Raw genomic sequence first — 21,671 nt, forward strand, 5'->3', positions numbered from 1 at the left:
GATGTACGAATATAAAAATTTTAAAGCTAAGTAAAATTTTTACTAAATTATGTTAAATATCATAGTATAATGTACATGGTATAGAGTATAATGTATACTATACACTAAACTATGTACTATAGTATAATGTATAGTATAATATATACTATATAGTAAGTATTATATAGTATAATGTATATAGTATAAAGTATTATAGTATAATAAATAAAATATATAGTATAAATTATGTTAAGTATTATAGTATAATATCTAGTATAATGCTAAGTGAAATAAGTCAGATGAAGACAAATACTGTACGACATGACTTATATGTGGAATCTAAAAAAATAAAAACAAGTGAATACTTATTTCCAGTTACCAGTGAGGAAAAGGAGAAAGGAGGGGCAAGACAGGGGTAGAGGATTAAGAGGTACAAAATATTATGTATAAAATAAATAAGCTACAAGGATATATTATATGACACAGGGAATATAAACAATGTTCTATAATTAATACAAATGGAGGACAACCTATAAAAGTTGTGAATCACTATATTGTATACCTGTAACATATATTAACTAACCTCAATTTTAAAAATAATTTAAAAAATTAAAATTAAAAATTAAGGAAAAAACTCTAATTTCTTTCTTGTTTTAAAAAAACTTTATCTTATGGAAACTTTCAAAAGTATAAAGTAATGAAGGCTCCTATATTCATTACCCTACTCCAACAATTAACAACTCACTGGCTAATCCTGTTTTACCTATATGTCAGTCCCATTCCCACTGCTCACCCCCTACCTGATTCTTCTGCAAATCCCAGACTTTATGCACAAATATTTCAGTACTTATCTCCAAATTGTAGGAACCCTTGTTGCAAAATAACTTTTATAAAATTATAAAATGATACATTAAAAACTAACAATTCCTTATTATATAATAAATGTCTCACTAAATAAAAATTTGTAATTGTTACTTTAAACTGGAAATAATAGTGTAAACTCAAGGTTTCATGTTTGATTGCTTAAGTCTGATTGAAGAAAACTTTTTCATTTCTAATAACTTTAGATTTACATAAAAACCGCAAAGATGGTACAGAGAGTCCTTGTATACCCCTCACTCAACTCCCCTAATGTTAACATCTTAGGCAACCATAGTACATTTGTCAAAACTAAGAGAGTAACACTGGTGCATTACTATTAACTCAACTCCAGATTGTATTTGGACTTCACATGTTTGTTGACTAAAATACTTTCTTTGTTCTGATTTTTTTTTTTTTTAGATGGCAGTTGTGGGTTTGGGGGTAAGGATACCACAGAGGTGAAATGTCCTTCTGAGAATATCACCTCAGTGGGCATGTGATATCCACATGACTTATCAGTGATGTTAACTTGCTTCTTTGGTTAAAAAGGGTCAGCCAAGTTTCTCCATTGTAAAGTTACTATGTTCCCCTTTCCAACCTCTGTTCTTCGAAAATGAGTTGCTAGGTCCAGTCTACACTTAAGACAGGAGCGGATTATCTACATATATTATTTAGAACTCTTTTGTGAGGAAGGTTTTTCTCAACCCCATGGGCTGTAGCCCACCAGGCTCCTCTGTCCATGGGATTCTCCAGGCAAGAATACTGGAGTGGGTTGCCATTTCCTCCTCAAGGGGATCTTCCTGACCCAGGAATTGAACCCATATCTCCTGTGTCTCCTGCATTGGCAGGTGGATTCTTTACCCACCGAGCCACCTGGGAAGCAGCTCTTCTCTACCATTGATTTATTCAATAATTTATTTATATTGGTATGGGCTTATATATACTTAATTTATACCTTGGGTTATAGCCTAGTACTGGGACTTCCCTGGTGGCTCAGATGGTAAAGCGTCTGTCTACAATGTGGGAGACCCGGGTTTTATCCCCAGGTTGGGAAGATCCCCTGGAGAAGGAAATGGCAATCCACTCCAGGACTATTGCCTGGAAAATCCCATGGACAGAGGAGCCTGGTAGGCTACAGCCCATGGGTTCACAAAGAGTCGGACATGACTGAGCGACTTCACTTTCACTGGGCTTCCCAGGTGGCGCTAGTGGTAAAGAACCTGCCTGCTAATGCAGGAGATGAAAGAGACGCAGGTTCGGTCCCTGGGTTCAGAGCCTCGTGGGTGATAGCCCATGGGGTCACAAAGAGGTGGACATGACTGAGTAACTGGAGCACATAGCCTAGTGCTACACTATTTTGTTGCTCTAATCTGTTCCAGTTTTGGCCACTGGGAGCTCTTTCAGATTGGTTCTTTGTCCTTCACATGCCCCCTCAACTTTCTTCTTTTTTTTTTTTTTTTTTAGCATTACCTTACTTCCAGGCAGTATAAAACGCTCCAAGCTTGTGTCTTCTCTGTCCCAGCCCTAGAATAATTTTTCTAAAGAGCCTTGGCTCCTTTTATGGGAGAATGTATTTAGAAATGAAGATTTGGATGTGGGTTTGCTCATTACTATTGCAGTGCCACAGCTTCTAGGCCCTTTCGGTGGCAGAAATGTATGTATGTGTACTAACCCATGCACATGTATCTGTATTTATTTCTGTATCTGTACTCACACATATATGAGTACATGTATGTATACACATACAGACACACACATGTATACATTCATGTGTGTAAACATGTTAAATATGTGTACATGCTAAACATGATGTCATTCTGCCATCTCCAACTCTAATCCAGCACCACAGGGTTCACTCTAGTCTTCATTCTTATTTGTAATTTCTTTCCCTAACAGAATCTTAAACTTCTGCATATGTAAAAAGTCAATACAGAATGGAGTATTACTCAGCCATTAAAAAGAATACATTTGAATCAGCTCTAATGAGGTGGATGAAACTGGAGCCTATTATACAGAGTGAAGTAAGCCAGAAAGAAAAACACCAATACAGTATAATAACGCATATATATGGAATTTAGAAAGATGGTAACGATAACCCTGTATGCGAGACAGCAAAAGAAACACAGATGTATAGAACAGTCTTTTGGACTCTGTGGGAGAGGGCGAAGGTGGGATGATTTGGGAGAATGGCATTGAAACATGTACATTATCATATGTGAAATGAATCACCAGTCCAGGTTCGATGCATGATACAGGATGCTCGGGGCTGGTGCACTGGGATGACCCAGAGGGATGGGATGGGGAGGGAGGTGGGAGGGGGGTTCAGGATGGGGAACACATATACACCCATGGTGGATTCATGTCAATGTATGGCAAAACCAATACAATATTGTAAAGTAATTAGCCTACAATTAAAATAAATAAATTTATATTAAAAAAACTAAAAAGTCAACATACAAAAAGGTCCAGAAATGTAAAACAAAACAGGCAAATTAAAATTAAACGGCAAATTTTGGGAAAATAGTTGCAAATGCATGAAAAAGGTAAATATCCTTAGTAAATAAGGAATTCTTACAAAATGGCAAAAAAACTAAAGAAAGTAAACATGAAAAAGAAATGGGTAAACATACTTCTAAAATATTTGACCATATTAGTAATAAAATTAATGCAAATGAAATCAAAATGTCATTGTGACCTACCAAAATGTAAACATGGTTGCTTTCATTTATCACTGGCTTGAATATAAATTGGTACCATCCTTATGAACAATAACATGACACCATGTAAAAGGAGTTTTAACTCTATTGGCTACACTTCTGATAGGTGATGTCTCTGAGTGAAGACAATAGAAAAGCTGGATCAAAAGTTCCTGAAAACATCAAAGTACTAATCAAATTGTCAGGAATAGTGGCTAAAATCTAACAGTGGGAACTAAGAGAGGAAAGCCAAGGATCAAAGTACTTCTCTTGCCCTGGGGACATTTGCTTATACAGAAGATCTCTAATGGAAAACAAGTCAGAATTCAGGGGAACATCATAAACTACTCTCCAACATCATGCGAAATGCTGGGCTGAATGAAGCACATTCTGGAATCAAGATTGCAGGGAGAAATATCAATAACCTCAGACATGCAGATGACACCACCCTTATGGTTGAAAGCGAAGAGGAACTAAAGAGCCTCTTGATGAAAGTGAAAGAAGAGAGTGAAAAAGCTGGCTTAAAACTTAACATCAAAACATTAAGATCATGGCATCTGGTCCCATTACTTCATGGGAAATAGATGGGGAAACAATGGAACAGTGAGAGACTTTATTTTTTGGGGGCTCCAAAATCACTGCAGATGATGACTGCAAATGATGAAATTAAAAGACGCTTGCTCCTTGGAAGAAAAGCTATGACAAACCTAGACAACATATCAAAAAGCAGAGATGTTACTTTGCTGACAAAGGTCCATCTAGTCAAAGCTATGGTTTTTATAGTAGTCACGTATGGATGTGAGTGTTGGATCATAAAGAAAGCCGAGTGCCGAAGAACTGATGCTTTTGAACTGTGGTGCTGGAGACTCTTGAGGGTCCCTTGAACTGCAAGATCATACCAGTCAATTCTAAAAGAAATCAGTCCTGAATATTCACTAGAAGGACTGATGCTGAAGTTGAAGTTCCAGTACTATGGCCACCTGATGTGAAGAACTGACTCATTGGAAAAGACCCTGATGCTGGGAAAGATTGAAGGCAGGAGGAGAAGGGGATGGCAGAGGAGGAGATGGCTGGATGGCATCACTGACTCAATGGATATGAGTTTGAGCAAGCTCCAGGAGTTGGTGATGGACAGGGAAGCCTGGTGTGCTGCGGTCCATGGGGTCACAAAGAGACGAACACAACTGAGCAACTGAAATGAACTCTCCAATATTGAGCTAGGACCCTAAAGAGCTAGGCATGAACTGGAAGTGATCAGTGCCTTCACATACTTGCAATCCCGCTTTACCTTTGATTGGCCCTGAAAATCTAAGCCCTGAACCTTGATTAAGGTAGTCCCAGACTGCTAGTGCTTAAACGTGCCAGTAGAAGGGAATTAAAGTTCTCTCTAGAGGAAGAAAGCATCATTCAATGCCAAAAATTTTCAAAATAATTTCTAGCCCTCAGTCAAAATGAATCAGGTATATAAAGGGGTAAGATATCTTGATCAAGAACCAGCAAAAATGACAGACAATAATGATGAATAGGGATTTTATATACAGAGATTATCCTACATAGATTATTGAATAAGGAAACCTACTATGTCTCATAATATAAAAGCTGAGCTTGAATATTTTTTTGAAAAAAAAGAGAAAATATATAGATTTTAAAAAGGAAAACACAAAATTCAGAAAAGAATGTAGAAGATATAGAGAATACTGTAAGGTATACCTATATCTATACTTAATTGGGTCACAAAGGAGATGAGAGAAAGAAAAAGGCAAAGGTAGTATTTGAAGAGATAATGGCTGAGAATATTCTCTAACCATAAACAATATCAATAAATACACCTATTCAAGAGACCTAAAAACCTAAGGCAGGATTAAAACACATGTACACATACACCCCACATCACAGAAAAAACTATAGAAAACAAAAGATGAAGAAAACATTTTTTCAATAACCTTAAAAATAAAGAAAGACTACCCTCAGAGAGAAGTGACAGAGTGCTAGCTGGATTCTTAATATCAACGGAAGCTAGAAAACAGTAGAATCATATATAATGGAAAGAAAACATCAGCCTAGAATTCTCTACCCAGTGGATATCCCTCAACACTAAAGGGAATCTAAAGAAATTCTGAAACTAACAAAAATGGAGTTTGCACTTAGCAGATTGACACACACAAAAATAAATCCAGGTAAAACTTTAGAGATGCTGAAAGAATAAATAACAAAGAAAGGATTAGTGTGTAGGTAAATCTAAACAAATAACAACAATAATAATATAATTTGGAGTGATGTAAATACATGCAACTTACACATTTATATACACAAATATCCTATAAGTCAAGGGTTGCATTATATGGAATTAATGTGCTATACAGTGCTTATATTGTTCAGGAAGACAATAACGACATCAACATTAGGATTTGATGAATTAGGGAGGCATTTCTGGGGTATACACTCAGATAACGGCAAAGGGTCTTTAAACTTCTGAATTAATATTAGAGAAATGAAATAACAAAACGTATTCAACTGATTCAAATAAATCAGGGAAGGTGAAGAAATACGTAATAGTTGGTATAAAGAGAAAGCACATCAGAAGAACATAATGTCAATCAAAATATACTAAAATTAAATGTAAAAGAAATAAATGCTCTAATTAAAAAATGAAGATTCAGAGTCTAGAATAAAAAAAACAACTATATTCCTTTAATAAAAGACACATGTAAAAGCCAAGGATACAAAAAGTTTGAAATTTTAAAAAGGAAATAAATTCTAGAAAATTAAATCCAAAGTAGAAGGACAGGAAAAACAACAAATAGAAATTACTGCAATAGAAAATAAACACACAGTAAAAATGAATTACAGAGTTAAAAGTCTAATAAAATGGGTAAATATCTGGCAAGGCTGAGAAAGAAAAAGAAAAGGTGTAAATTACTAGCATTAAGAATGAAAAAGACCCTGTAGAGATATTATGAACCACTTCATGATAAAATTGTTTAAAGTTTAGATAAAATGCACTCATTCCTAGCAAAATACAATTCTTCAAGGGTGAAAGATTAATAAACAAAAACCCAAATATTCCTATAAATATTTAAAGAATTGAATCAGACATGAAAACCCTTCTCATAAGAAAGTCTGGCCTGGATGGGTTTATAGGTGAGTTCTACCACTCACGTACGGAAAACAAAAAACAGAGACTACTCCTCAATTCATTTTATGAGACTACCGTAATCTAGATATAAAAATCTGATATGGATAGTACAAGAAAATTATAGTATAATCTTCCCACAAATATAGATGTAAAAAGTCTAAACAAAATGCAAGCAGACCAAATCTAACAATAAAAAGGATTATATGGATTATAAATCAACACCAAGTGTGGTTAATGAAAGAATCAATGAAATTCATTGCATTAGCAGAGTAAAGAAAACCATATGATCACTTCAATATACACAGAAGAAAAAGAATTTGATAAAATTCACCATCCATTTATGCCTAGCAAACCCTAAGATCAGAAATGAATAAAGATTTGCTATCATTATTCTGGATATTTTATCCACTGCAGTAAAGGCTAGAGAAAGAATCCTCTCCATACACAGATGATCAAGTATGCAGAAAATCCACACAGTTCTATAGATAAGTTATTAGAAATGATGAAGCTTGATGAATAGAAGGAATATAATGTCAATATAAGGAAGGAGAGTAAGAGAGAGAGAAAGGGGGAGGGAAGGAGGGAGGGAGAGATTGACCTACATTTAAAAGCAAATACCTAAGAATCTAACAAAAGATGTATATAACTTCTATGAAGAAAAGTATAAAACTTTATTGAAAGACATCAAGGATCTAAATAAATGGGAAGACAGACACTATATTCATTAATTGGAAGACTCAATAATAAATCTGCCAATTATTCTCAAGCTGCTATAAAGATTTGACATAATAATTTAAGGCAAAATCGCAACAGTTTTTTAAGTGTGCGTATGTATAAATTGACAACTTGATTCTAAAATGGAAATGGAAAATGCAGAGACAAGGACGGCTCTTAAGAAATGTCTAAAGAAGAACAAAGTGGAAAGCCCTGCTCTACTGGTAACCAGGACTTATTGTAAAGCTAAGACATTGTACTTGCAGTGCAAAATAGGCCAAGAGCCTAGAACAGAGCCTAGAACAATCGCACATACATAGATGCCTGATTTATGGCAAAAGTGGTACTCCAGAGCAGTCTTTTCAGTAATTGTGCTGAGACTATTGACTATCAATATGGAAAAAAATGAAACTAGACTGCTACCTTACGGTGTACCCCAAATCAATTCCAGGTGGACAGGAAAACATAACAGAATATCTTCATAATCTCAGGGGAGTAAATAATTTCTTAAACAAGATACAAAAACACTGGCCATAAAATTTTAAAATGACAAATTAGATTATATTAAAATCACAAACTTCTGTTAATCAAAAGATATCAATACAAGAATGAAGAGATAGGTGACTAAATGGCAATTAGGGAAGAATATTCAGGAAGATTACCAGTGGTCATGTATGGTTGTGAGAGCTGGACCATAAAGAAGGCAGAGCGCCCAAGAATTGATGCCTTCGAACTGTGGTGCTAAAGAAGACTCCTGAGAGTCCCTTGGACAGCAAGGAGATCAAACTAGTCAATCTTAAGGTAAATCACACTTGAATATTTATTGGAAGGACTGATGCTGAAGCTGAAGCTCCAGTATTTTGGTCACCAATATTTTGGATGCGAACAGCTGACTCATTGGAAAAGTCCCTGATGCTGGGAAAGATTGAGGGCAGAAGGAGAAGAGGCCGCAAGAGGATGAGGTGGCTGGATGGCATCACTGATGTAATGGACATGAACTTTGGTAAACTCTGGGGGATGGTGAGGGACAGGGAGGCCTGGTGTGTTGCAGTTCATGGGGTTGCAAAGAGTCACACGACTGGGCGACTGAACAACAATCAGGAAGAACTACAAGGAGATTCTACTACACACCAATTGGCTAAAATTGGGATGTATATAGAGAGTAACATGGAAACATACATTACTATATGTAAAATAGATAGCCAATGGGAATTTGCTGTTTGACTCAGGGAACTCAAACCAGGGCTCAGAAACAACCTAGAGGGGTGGAATGGGGAGGTGGAGGGATGTTTAAGTGGGAGGGGACATAAGTAAACCCATGCCTGATCCATGTTGATGTTTGGCAGAGACCAACAAAACACTATAAAGCAATTATCCTTCAATTAAAAATAAATTTAAAAATTCCAACAATGCCAAGTATTAGCAAAGGTGTGTAGCATAGACAATAATTAATCATGAGAATAAAAGGAAGGCATAAGTTAGCAAATAAGGACTAAAAACAGTATTTTAAACATGGGGCAGTGCCAGGAAAACTAGGACTTGGATCATCTTAGAGAGGCATACACCACTGGTAAAGGGTCAGTTTACACATCTACTTTAGAAAATAGCCTGATGTTATCTAGGAAAACTGAAGTTATATCAATATAAATTCTGAAACCTATTAACTCTACTCCTAGGTCTACACCCTATATGAATGTTTACTTAGGTGCACTAGAATACAGGTACAAGATTGTTTACAACATTATTGTTCAACATAGCCAAATCTGGAAACAACTCAAATACACATTAACATTTACATGAATAAATAAACGTGTGAATGTTTGTTCACTAACACTATACAGCACTATAGCAACAAAGTAATAGAGATCAAACTAACCTGGATAAATCTCACAGACTCAAAAAGAATGTATACTGTATGAGTCTATGTAAATAGATTTCAAAAGGTAGATAACACTGAATTACACTATTCAGGGATACCTATTTAGATGGTATAGAAAGAAAAAACATGGAAGTTAGGTCTAGATTAGTGTTAATTGTGAGAGAGGTAGGGGGTTGTAATCAGAAAGGGGAATTTGAGGGCTGTTGAAGTGCTGGCAGTTTTAAAATTTCTTGACCTGGGTTGCAGCTACATGGTTCCTTACTTTACAGTAATTTATGCTTGTATAGTGCTGTGTATGCATTTTTCTAAATGTAATACATTCTATTAAAAAGGTTAAATCTATGTGTGATAGAGGTGTTTGTATGCATTCATATACTAATTCTAATATCTAGGAATTCTACTTCTAAAAACTCATTTTGAGGAAATAAGGCAATCAGGGGGTGTGTGCAAGTAATTAAGTACAAGAATATGATTAATTATAACATTACTTCTAATACAGAAAAACAGAAAACAGTGTAAATATCCAACTTTAGAGGAAATTTAAGTATAGCACATGCATATATAGTTCAGACATCTTAATGTAGCCATTAAAATGTTATATCTAAAAAAGTATTTAATTGTATAATGTGCACACATGTTCAGCTGTGTCTGACTCTTTGCAACCCCAGGGACTGTAGCCCACCAGGCTCCTCTGTTCATGGGATTTTCCAGGCAAGAATACTGGAGTGGGTTGCCATTTCCTTCTCCAGGGAATCTTCCCAACCCAGGGAGTGAACCCGCGGCTCCTGTATCTCCTGCACTGGCAGGCGGATTCTTTACCACTGGGAAGCCCCATTTACTCGTATAGCAAAATGCTTAAAATTATTAAGTTAAAAGAACCAGGATACAAAATTGTATGTATAAATGATCTCAATTTAGTGCAACTGTGATCATGGGTATACATAGAAGGAAATGTTTTTGAAATGCTCACTGTGATTACCTTTTGCAAATGGTATTATTTTTATCATCATAATTTTCCATAATCTCTAAATTTGTACAAAGGATATGTATTATATTACACTAAAAACAACTTATAAATTTTCATTTTAAATGAACTACTTCTTTTAAAAAAACAAAGTTAACTGAACTTTCTTATTTTATATATACACAAATTTATTCAAAGTTATTTCATACACAAACCAGAGTGACAATTTCAAATGCATTTCTGAGAGAGTAGGTGTCAGAATGCAGTTTGTTTCCTAAAGTATTCAAAGCTTAACATCTATTCTACACTGTAACATCTCGATCTAGGATTTGTTTTATACAGAAATTGGGACACCTCCATTTTTCCCCCCAAGAGATGTCAAAATGATATACTAATTACAATTAATAGTTTTTTAAAAAAACCCCAAACTTTGCAATTATCTTTATAGGTAATTATATTTTGTTTTCAGATCCAGGAGTTTATTAACTCAAATCCTTCTTATGTTGTTCTCTATTATTGTGTGGAAAAGAGTTAACATAGAAGGTCTAACTATTATCTCTCAAAAGGCTTGCAAGGCATACCTCCAAGGTCAGCTCTTGATTGGCATATGGGAACTTGGATGGGTTCCGCCCCTCCTAAATGAAAAGAGTGGCTCACTGTGTCTAAACTGCTTGTGCAAACAATATGATTTATCCTGAACACCTGCTTTCTTTCTGGGAGTCTGGAATTTGCTATGCGCCAGGCAGAGGGTGTTTACATGACAAGCCCCTGACAAAAACCCTGGGTGCTGAGTCTCTAATGAGCTTCCCTGGTGGACAACATCTCACATGTGTTGTCACAGCTGCTGGCTGGCAGAAGACCCTTGAAAGCTTGTGCCTCGCTGCCCCTTGACTACAATCCATGCACCTTCTCCTTTTGCCGATTGTGCTTTATACCCTTTAGCTAGTAATAAATCATAGCTGTGAATATGACTATATGCTGAGTCCTAGGAGTCCTCTTAGTGTTACTAGCTCAGTCATGTCCAACTCTTTGCAACCTCATGGACAGTTACCAAGCTCCACTGTCCATGGAATTCTCCAGGCAAGAATACTGGAGTGGGTTACCACTTACTTCTCCAGGAAGGAGTCCTCTTAGTAGGTCATCAAATTTGGGAGTGGTCTTGGGGATCCCTGACACATAGTTCTTAAAACTAAAACACAACTAAACATTTAATATAGTGGTTCTAAGTCAACAGAAATGTTTAACACTGAGCACTTTGTTGGTGGCTCAGATGGTAGAGTCCGCCTGTAATGCAAGAGATGTGGGTTTGATCCCTGGGTTGGGAAGATCCCCTGGAGAAGGAAATGGCAACCCACTCCAGTATTATTGTCAGGAAATCCCATGGACAGAGAAACCTGGTGGGCAACAGTCCAGGGGGTGGTAAAGAATCGGACATGACTGAGCAACTAACACACACGGAGTTCCAAATGTTATGTGCAGCCTGGATGGAATGGGGGTCTGGGGGAGAATGGATACATGTATATGTATGGCTGAGTCCCTTTGCTGTCCACCTGAAACTATCACAACATTGCTTGCTAATCAGCTATACCTCAATACAAAATAAAAAGTTTATTTTTATCCCTACCACAGTCCTGGCCCTGCCAAAATCACATCAGTAAAAGCATATCACAGAAAAAAAAAAAATAAAAAGTTTTAAAAATAAAAAAAATGAAGAAGCACTACATTATAAAAAAAGAGAGCTGTTTAATTTTAAAAAGTTTATGACACAGACATTTTCTTCTTCTTCTAACTAGCATTTACCAAAGACCTATACAGTCGCCTGGGCTTCCCTGGTGGCTCAGATGGTAAAGAATCTGCCTGCAGTACAGGACACCCGGATTTGATCCCTGGGTTGGGAAGATTCCCTGGAGAAGGAAATGGCAATCCACTCCAGTACTATTGCCTGAAGAATCCCGTGGACAGAGGAGACAAGAGGGTTATAGTCCAAGGGAGGGTTATAGTCCAAGGGATCGCAAAGAGTCAGACACGACTGAAGTGACTTAGCAAACACACACACACACACACACAGAGTCACCCAGCTAGGTCCTTTCATGAATCTTAGATTATTAAATTACCAGAAGTATCAAGTTTCTAATGTTTACTAGGACCAAACTATTTCCCAACCATTTCCTATTACCCAGCACTTAAAGAGGCATTCGAGAAATATGTGCTCAATGAATGAAGAGCAATTTCTATCATTACACATAAAACCAAAAAATCAAAATAGATAAAACTAGCTATAAAAATATGTACAAATTTTCATATAAATTAAAATGTTACATCCAGATTTTTCTTGCCTGATATGAAACAAATATGTTTTCTCTTAAGTGGCAAATTTGCTGGTAAGTAGTAATCAGTTCTACTCTATCAGTATAAATGACTTCCACAAACATTCCCTTCTCTGAGCATAAACACCAGACTAAAAATAAAATTTTAACAATAAAATTAAATAAAAGGACTTTTAGTCTACCTCCTTTGTGAGCTTCAAAAATACCAACTGTTAATATTATTTTAAAAGATACAAACTATTGTCTCCATGTCAGATGTGTTTTAAATCCATTTTTAATTACTGTAAGTCTCCCTGTGGTATATGTAATCATTCTATAATAAGGTAATTAAAATTTCTTGGCCAGCCAATTTAGGATTTACAGCTTAACTCAAGTATCAGATGCTACTAAACATAAGCCCTGATGTGTGACTTAGAAATAAACATTTAATTTTTTTTTTTGGAAAGGGACAATATTTACTCATTTTTTAACTTTTTATTTTATATTGGGGTATAACCGATTAACAATGTTGATAGTTTCAGGTGAACAGCGAAGGGACTCAGCCATACATATACATTTAATTTTGAGGTGGGGGGGTGACATGACACAGCCCTGTCTTCAAAACTGAACCTATGTTTTAAAATGTTTATTTTGCTGAAAACAATTGCAAACTGCTACAGGCAAGTTCTAACTTAACTGTAATCTGAACCCATGGATATAGTGTAAACACATGCAGATTTCTAACAAACTACTGTGTGTGTTGGGGATAATGACAACATGGTCTCCGAATAGTATTACCCTTACTTTAAAAGTCAATCATCTCTTAACCTCTCGCTTCAGGACCCACATTTGTTGACACTGAATATCTAGGGGGTGGGGCCTGGTACATCCTGGTTTAACAAGCTCTACTCAGGATTTTCCAATGCCAAAGTTTGAAATCTACAGCTCTAATCTTTTCCAGCAGTAAAATTCTGGTTCTGTCTCTGTATTTGAGTATGCTTCAGGCTTATAAATAAATCATTTATATCAACTAGTTCTAAGGATTTGCTAACTTGATAAGCAACAAGATTGAGCCATGTAATGTTGTGACTTCAGTTTAGGGGAAAAAAGGGGAGAGCTGGTTATAGATAGTCTGTGGCAAAGAAAGATATGGATACCATACCTAGAAAGTCAACAGTAACCCAAATATATTTGCTTGGTCTAGTCTTATCTCCATGAAAATTATCAGAGCTATTTCCAAGTAGTCAACAAATAGCAAAGTCAACTGACCTTATTTCATTTGCTTTCTCTTTCTTTGTCTACTCTGTATCAATGTCATGTCAGAAAACTAGAAAAGATCTAGATAACCCATAACCTGAGCAAAGAGACCTGAATACTAAGGGTCATCAGATCTATTGCCAGAAAAATTCTAGTGTAGCCCTGTTTATAACACATAGCAGCTATGTGAGCAATCTCTTATCTAGCCAGTAGGTGGAGGCGCGCACAAACTTATGCTTTGTTCTTTGACCCACAGGACTTTAAACCTTGTAGCAATGAATGGTTTGGGTTTGTTCATTTGTTTTAAACTGAGGGGATCAAAGGGAATGCAAAAAACAGGGCAAAGATGACTGTTGAGGTGAATTTATAAAAAAAGAATGATACAAAAGAACAATTTTATATTTCTATTTTGTTTCTAGCTCTTCTGAGAAATAACTAAGTTATTTTAACTGTGAATTTACAATCTACTTCCAGATCCCTAGGGCTAATAGAACAATTCTAAATTGAGAAACCGATCCTTTAAAAATCCATGTTCAATCAAGGAAAGCAACATTAACCGAATATGACATGATACTAAGGAGTTGTTGAGTCTGCTAGATATAATAGTATTTTATACATACACAGAGACACACACATAGAGTCCTTATCTATAAATACAAACTGTATTTATAGGTGAAATGATATTTAGAAACTGCCAAGAAAAAAAAAGACAACAGTAAAGGATAGAATAAGAATGGCAAAATATTGATAACTACTGAAGTTCAGTGACAGAGGTTCCTTATATTATTTCCTTTCTATTTGAAAACTTCCAAAATAAAAGGTTAAAAACTAGGAAGCTATGTTCTAGTTATTTGGGTTAACAGTGAGATTATGTGGCTGGTAACTATGTAACTTCAATGAGGTCTTGTTCTTAATACATAGCCATCTAATCACAACTGAAACATACAAAATTTAGCTATGTAAAATCCCATATAATTCAACATTCTGAAACTAAAACTAATCTGTTAAATCCACTGGAAATAATACTTTATCTTGTAGAGCAAGTCACCATCTTATAAGGTGAATGAAGACTAATCTCTCATCTAGTTTTCATAATCTTATGAAGATTTTAAAGTTAAAAGACTTGGTCAAAGTCACAGAATTAGTAAAAATGATGGAGGTGGGATACTAACCCAAGTTTTATGACACCAAAGACTATCTTCTCTGTATTACACTGTCGCTTAGACCCCTTTGAAACAGATAGCAAATGTGAAATTTAGGTGAATTTTACAATTTTGCTTTCTGTGCTTGCTGCTGCTCCTGCTGTTGCTAAGTCGCTTCAGTCGTGTCCAACTCTGTGTGACCCCATAGACGGCAGCCCACCAGGCTCCCCCGTCCCTGGGATTCTCCAGGCAAGAACACTGGAGTGGATTACCATTTCCTTCTCCAATGCATGAAAGTGAAAAGTGAAGTCACTCAGTCGCTCAGTCGTGTCCGACTCTTAGCGACCCCATGGACTGCAGCCCACCAGGCTCCTCTGTCCATGGGATTTTCCAGGCAAGAGTACTGGAGTGGGGTGCCATTGCCTTCTCCGTCTGTGCTTGCTACTTTATAGTAAATGGCAAAATCCATTGTCTAGTTTTCTTAGTGAATAAAAAAGTATGGACAGAAACAAATTTCTTGAATAAAGAATAAAATAAAAAGAATTATAATATGTTAAAATTGGAAGGGAGGTTAAAGCCCCTCTGTAGTCCAAAATTAAAACCTTTTCTTCAGGACACCTGGATGGATCCAGGTTTAGCTTGAGCATTTCTAGTGCGGAATGGCAGACTCAGTGAAATAGCCGCTTCATTCATGGAATTAGTCTAATCATCAAAGAGGGCTTCCTTGCTTACAGGTGGGATCTACCTGCCACCTGTTGATTCTAGTTACAATTCCTCACCCTACACTGAATAATCAAAGAATCCTCTTACACCTGATGATCTTTCAAAGCACCAAAGACATCCATTATGATCCACTATGGGCTTATGATCTGGGGACTCTTTTAGCAGCAAAAGAAAAATGAATAGATTCCTGGGTAACTAAATTTTCCTAGTCTTTTCAATAGCTCTTCCAGGCCAAATGGTCCTCAAAGTGGGCCTTAGGTATTTCTGGGAGTACTCAAAGCGTTTTCAGGGGACACACATATCAGGAGATTTTTAAGGCATTTAAGCCAAATAGGAAAAGGAGTATGTCAAGGCTGTATATTGTCACCCTGCTTATTTAACTTGTATGCAGAGTACATCATGAGAAACGCTGGGCTGGAAGAAGCACAAGCTGGAATCAAGATTGCCGGGAGAAATATCAATAACCTCAGATATGCAGATAACACCACCCTTATGGCAGAAAGTGAAGAGGAACTCAAAAGCCTCTTGATGAAAGTGAAAGAGGAGAGTGAAAAGTTGGCTTAAAGCTCAACATTCAGAAAATGAAGATCATGGCATCTGGTCCCATCACTTCATGGGAAATAGATGGGGAAACAGTGGAAACAGTGTCAGACTTTATTTATTTGGGCTCCAAAATCACTGCAGATGGTGATTGCAGCCATGAAATTAAAAGACACTTACTCCTTGGAAGGAAAGTTATGACCAACCTAGACAGCGTATTAAAAAGCAGAGACATTACTTTGATGACAAAAGTGCACTAGTCAAAGCTATGGTTTTTCCAGTGGTCATGTATGGATGTGAGAGTTGGACTGTGAAGAAAGCTGAGAGCTGAAGAATTGATGCTTTTGAACTGTGGTGCTGGAGAAGACTTTTGAGAGTCCCTTGGACTGCAAGGAGATCCAACCAGTCCATTCTGAAGGAGATCAGCCCTGGGTGTTCATTGGAAGGACTGATGCTGAAGCTGAAACTCCAATACTTTGGCCACCTCATGTGAAGAGTTGACTTATTGGAAAAGACCCTGATGCTGGGAGGGATTGGGGGCAGGAGGAGAAGGGGACGACAGAGGATGAGATGGCTGGATGGCATCACCGACTCGATGGACATGAGTTTGAGTGAACTCCAGGAGTTGGTGATGGACAGGGAGGCCTGGCGTGGTGCGATTCATGGGATTGCAAAGAGTCGGACACGACTGAACGACTGGACTGAACTGAACTGAAGTCATAGCTACATTTGCCATGATTGGGTCTGTCTGAAAACAAGCCTGTGGTCTGCTGATTTTCCTTTTGTATTTCCACTCAGAAGAACCCATCTGAAAAACCAACCACTTACCCGGGCTGAAAAACCTGCCTAACTTCAAAGAGACAATTGGGGAATGCAAAGCTTGTGATCTGTGAGAGCAAAACTGCTTTGGAAAGGACAGGGAGAGCCACCTTATTTCATCCAGACAATATATTCATGGCAAAGCCATATCTAGTTTAGAATTAGACATCAATAGTAAGATGACTGTCACAGTGATGTCTATCAATACTTTAATTTTATTTGAAAAATGAAGTCTGATTTGTTTTTCTGAGAGAAAGTGAGCCTGATCTGGCTGATGAGTTTGACGATGATGGCTAGCTCTGCCATTTAGGTCACAGAGCAGACATTTTCCATACACTGAATGAGATAAAGGTATAGTGCTAGAGTTTTGAAGAGAACGCATTTTTAAAAACATGCAAATGACTAAGACTTGCATCCTCACAATAAAAGTTTTTAATCAACTAAAAGCTATGTCTGGAAGCACATAGTTTTCAAACATCTTTTAGCAGGTTTGCCAAAAAAAACTTTGCAGGCTGTGTCACTATGATGGAATTTCTAGGCTCTTTCCCACTCAGGCGATCCCATTCCGAATGCATGCCAGTGTCTTGCTTATTAGGAACACTCTAGGGAGAATGGGCAATATACTGATATAACACACTGGGGCTGGGGCTTGGTTCTGCACACCACACACTTCTACTTAATGTACCCGAAGGTTCCATCCAGGGCTTTTAAAGCTGTTGCAACAACTAACTAAACTGCTGACATCTTTTTCACATAAGCAGTTACACCTAAATTCACAGTGATCTTTCACTTATATACGTGAATGAATGAGTTTATATTAATTGGTCTTAAATTTCACCTTCTTTGTTTTACCTCCTTTGCTACAACCTTGTAAAATAGTTTAAAATTTGGTCTAGATATTCACTTGATTAGCTAGCCCCTGGAGAGGGCAGCTTCTGACAAAGCTACCACCTCCAGGTCTTCACAACCTGGTGTAATCCTCTCCTGTTGGGTTTGGACTGGATCTAGTGAGTTATTTCTAACTAACAGAATATGGCAGAAGTGATGGTGTGTGATTTCAGAGAGCAGGTTACAAGACTGACTTCTGTCTGCTTCCTACTTTTGTGGTCTTGCTTGCTGACTGACCCAGATGAAGCCAGCTGCCATGGAGCCGCTCTAGGGAGAAACCCAGTGATGAGGAACCTAGGGAGGCCTTGGACAAACAGCTCATGAAAAACTCAGGCCCTCAGTCTGATAGCATGCTTCCAACAACCATGTGAGTGAGCTTGGAAGCAAATCCATCCCCAACAGAGCCTTAAAATGACTTTGGCCCTGGAAAATACCTGGATTACCACCTTGTGAGAGACCCTAATCAAAGTCACTGATTAAAATTTTGAATAGTATGCCACCCCATAAGGCTTGATACAGTCTCTTTGGACACAATCATCCAACGAGCTATGAAACTACCCAACTGTACTACCCTTAGGCCACATTTCTCCATCTTACTGACAAAATTTTTCTGAGAAACATGTTGAGTGGCTTCCTCAAATCAAGACTTACTGTTATCTACAGAATATTCCTTGCCAATATGGTGACTGCATTAAAAGAGGAAGTCTGTTAGTACTTGTTTTTAGTTGCTTAGAGAGGCTTGCTCGGGGCTTCCCTCATGGCTCAGCTGGTAAAGAATCTGCTTGCAATGCAGCAGACCTGGGTTCGAACCCTGGGCCAGGAAGATCCCCTGGAGAAGGAAATGGCAACCCAGTCCAGTATTCTAATGCCCAGAGAATCCCATGGACAGAGGAGCCTGGTGGGTTACAGTCCATGAGGTTGCAAAGAGCTGGACGTGACTGAGCGACTTAACCACCATAGAGAGGCTTGCGACATGGAGGCCTCTACTCTCAACCCAATCCTTTTCACTAAGACTCCTGTAGTCAGAATCGTATCTTTTGGGACCTCCTATTCTTCTGAACTCTATCTCCTTCGTTTTCTACTTCTCTAAAGTATGCTAAAAATGTGAGGGTAACCAAACATGCCCTTAGCCACTGTGAACCTTACAGTGAGAGGTTCCTTTTATTCTTATTACTTCAGGTCGTTCTGAACAGATGTGTTCACAACTATTTTGAAATTTTAAAAGTGTCAGCATTATCTAAGATGAACACTGTCTAAAGCTAACGCTTAAGAAAATAAAATGCACACTCACAATTCAAAAACCATGTAAAGCATTCCATCTGAGCTATATGTCTCCAATAATTCTACAATGTGGGGATGTTTCAGCATATGACAGATACTGGCTTCCCGCTTTAGATCTGAAAAACAAACACAGAACACCTTGTTAGGCAGAATTCAAAAGACAATTCGAGTGAATGATGAATGAATGGATGGGATCTATGGTAACATGAAGACTTCTCTAACTATAGAGATGAAATCCCCCATTCAAACAAAGCTTAACTTTTTGCCCTTTGACATCTTTGACAATATAACTTTTTAATATTTTTGCCAGCTTAAATCAATATACAAGTCAGCTATTATTAAGAAATGTACATAACACAACTAAATACTTAACCCAAACTCTTGTAAACAGGTTTCAAAATGTATAACTCTTTCTTGATCAGCTAATAAAAACTCAATTTGCTGTCTTGAATTTTACTTCTTTTTCTGAGGTTTCCCTAAATTGCCTAAGGATATGATGTTTATTCCTTAGCCTAAAATCTAGCATTTATAGACACACATCAGGCAAGTTACATGAATAGAAGGCAAAAAACCAAAACAAAACAGTAAAGGTAAACAGAAAAGGCACTACTCTCAACATCAAAGTTAGAACTTATTTTACATCATCTATAAAATGTGTTGGATAATTCAAGACACTATCTTCACAGTGTTATTTTGAAAAACAAATTCAGATAATGCAGGAAAGACTGCTGTGTAAGTTACATAATACTATTTGAAAAATAAAAGTGTTAATATCCTCATCGTTGTGATCATCACCATCATACAAAAATAGTTTGGGCGTAAGTGTCACTAGTCATGTCTACATGGAACGAGATAATTAAAGCCTTCCTGTGTTAACAGTGCTGGAGTTTCACCTGCTTGGAGATGAATAAAATCCAATGTGACATTTTTATATTTGGAAGTAGAAGGGAGACAGGTAAAAGAACCAAGGTTAAGGATATACTGCACAAAGCAGAGAGATAACATTATGTCCTCTCTGATTTGTTAACTCAACTTAGTCTTAGCAACAAGAGCAATGGCCACAGAAGGAACCTTAGAGGATTCACAGAAGGTATAAATAAGGAAAAGAAGTCAGTAAAGAAGACAAAAGAGAAGCCACCAGAAAAGGAGGAATCAATAATACAATATTAAGAAAGTCAAGAAAATGGGGGAATTAAGGCATAAGTAGTAAGAGAAGGGAGTTTCCCTGGTGCCGCCTGCCAAGGCTGCAGATGTGGGTTCGATCCCTAGGTTGGGAAGATCCCCTGGAGAAGGAAATGGCAACCTACTTCAATATTCTTGCCTGGGAAATCCCATGGACAGAGGAGCCTGGCAGACTACAGTCCATGGGGTTGCAAAGAGTCAGACACGAATTACCAACTAAACAAGAACAAAATTTAAGAGACGGCTGAGAAAAGGCTGTAAGAAAGATTTAACCAGGAAAAGGCCATAAATGTTCTAAGTAAGATCAAATTCTGTGGAGAGGTCAGATTCAAACTTAGGATGCAGACAATGATGATATAACAAATTTAGGCTGATCACCTCTCTCACTGGTCTAAGTACTCAATATGATTGTTGTCATTTAATGTCCCAACAAGCCTGCGAGATAAGTATTTTACAGATGAGGAAACTGAGACTTTGAAACCTGTTCAGGATCACATAGCGATTACAAGGGGTTGGTTTTGAGCCCTGGCCTAACTCCAAAGTCAGTCCTTCCACAATGCCAGACTGGGTTTAGACACGATCCTGGTAGTAGGAAAGGAATAGCAGGGTCAAAGAAAGTTTGATTTTTTTTGGTCTGTTTTTGCTGTTGTTTTAAAGAGAACACTGCGTTTGTAAGTGTCAGTGATGAAAATCCCTTAGGATCTGGGGTCAGAAAACTCGGTGCCGGTCCAGCCTCTGTCATTACTATTGCCGGCTGACTGCTAACCTTTACAAATGCTTTCCTTATGGCAAATGAAATGTGGATGGTGACATGATGCAGGACCTGCATGGTCTACAACTTCAGAGGGCAGTGGCAAGATTCTAATGAGAAAACAGATTGGGAAGGGACTGTGTGGAGTGCAACAGTGTGGGGCTGAAGGGGTTAAGGTGGTTCAGTGTTCATTGTGGAGAAAGAGATGAGATACAAATGAAACATGGTCTCTATCTCCAGGAGAGGACAGGTGTGAATAAGGTGTGGCTTTTGCGCTAGGGAGTCATAACTATGAGGAAGACTTTTGACAAGTGCGCTAGAGGACCAGGCTGAAGCCAGACAATATAAATCAGATGCCTGCAGACTTTTTTCTCTCCCTTTAAGATTATTCTGCCTTCTGATTCTACGAAAAGTTTAGGAGTTCTAGTACTGGGTTTTAATGTTTATCTCCAGCTTCTCATTTTATTGGAAGTGACCCTCTTCATACCTTCTGCTTTCACCTTAGTTTCTCTTTCCATTGCTTTCTATTCTGATCAAAGTCTGATTCTATTCA

At 37.5% G+C, this 21,671-nt stretch overlaps 1 protein-coding gene across 1 annotated transcript in view; it reads right to left on the bottom strand.

The window, feature by feature from the left end:
* Positions 1 to 21,671, bottom strand: part of CASK (calcium/calmodulin dependent serine protein kinase) — a gene marked incomplete in the record, with an annotated part of 361,613 nt that overhangs the window by 203,583 nt on the left and 136,359 nt on the right. The window contains 1 exon segment of the mRNA XM_045164543.1: positions 19,196 to 19,301. Within this exon segment, the coding sequence (XP_045020478.1) occupies positions 19,196 to 19,301 (106 nt within the window).

This window comes from Bubalus bubalis, chromosome X (genome assembly GCF_019923935.1).
Source record: "Bubalus bubalis isolate 160015118507 breed Murrah chromosome X, NDDB_SH_1, whole genome shotgun sequence".
Lineage (NCBI taxonomy): Eukaryota > Metazoa > Chordata > Mammalia > Artiodactyla > Bovidae > Bubalus > Bubalus bubalis.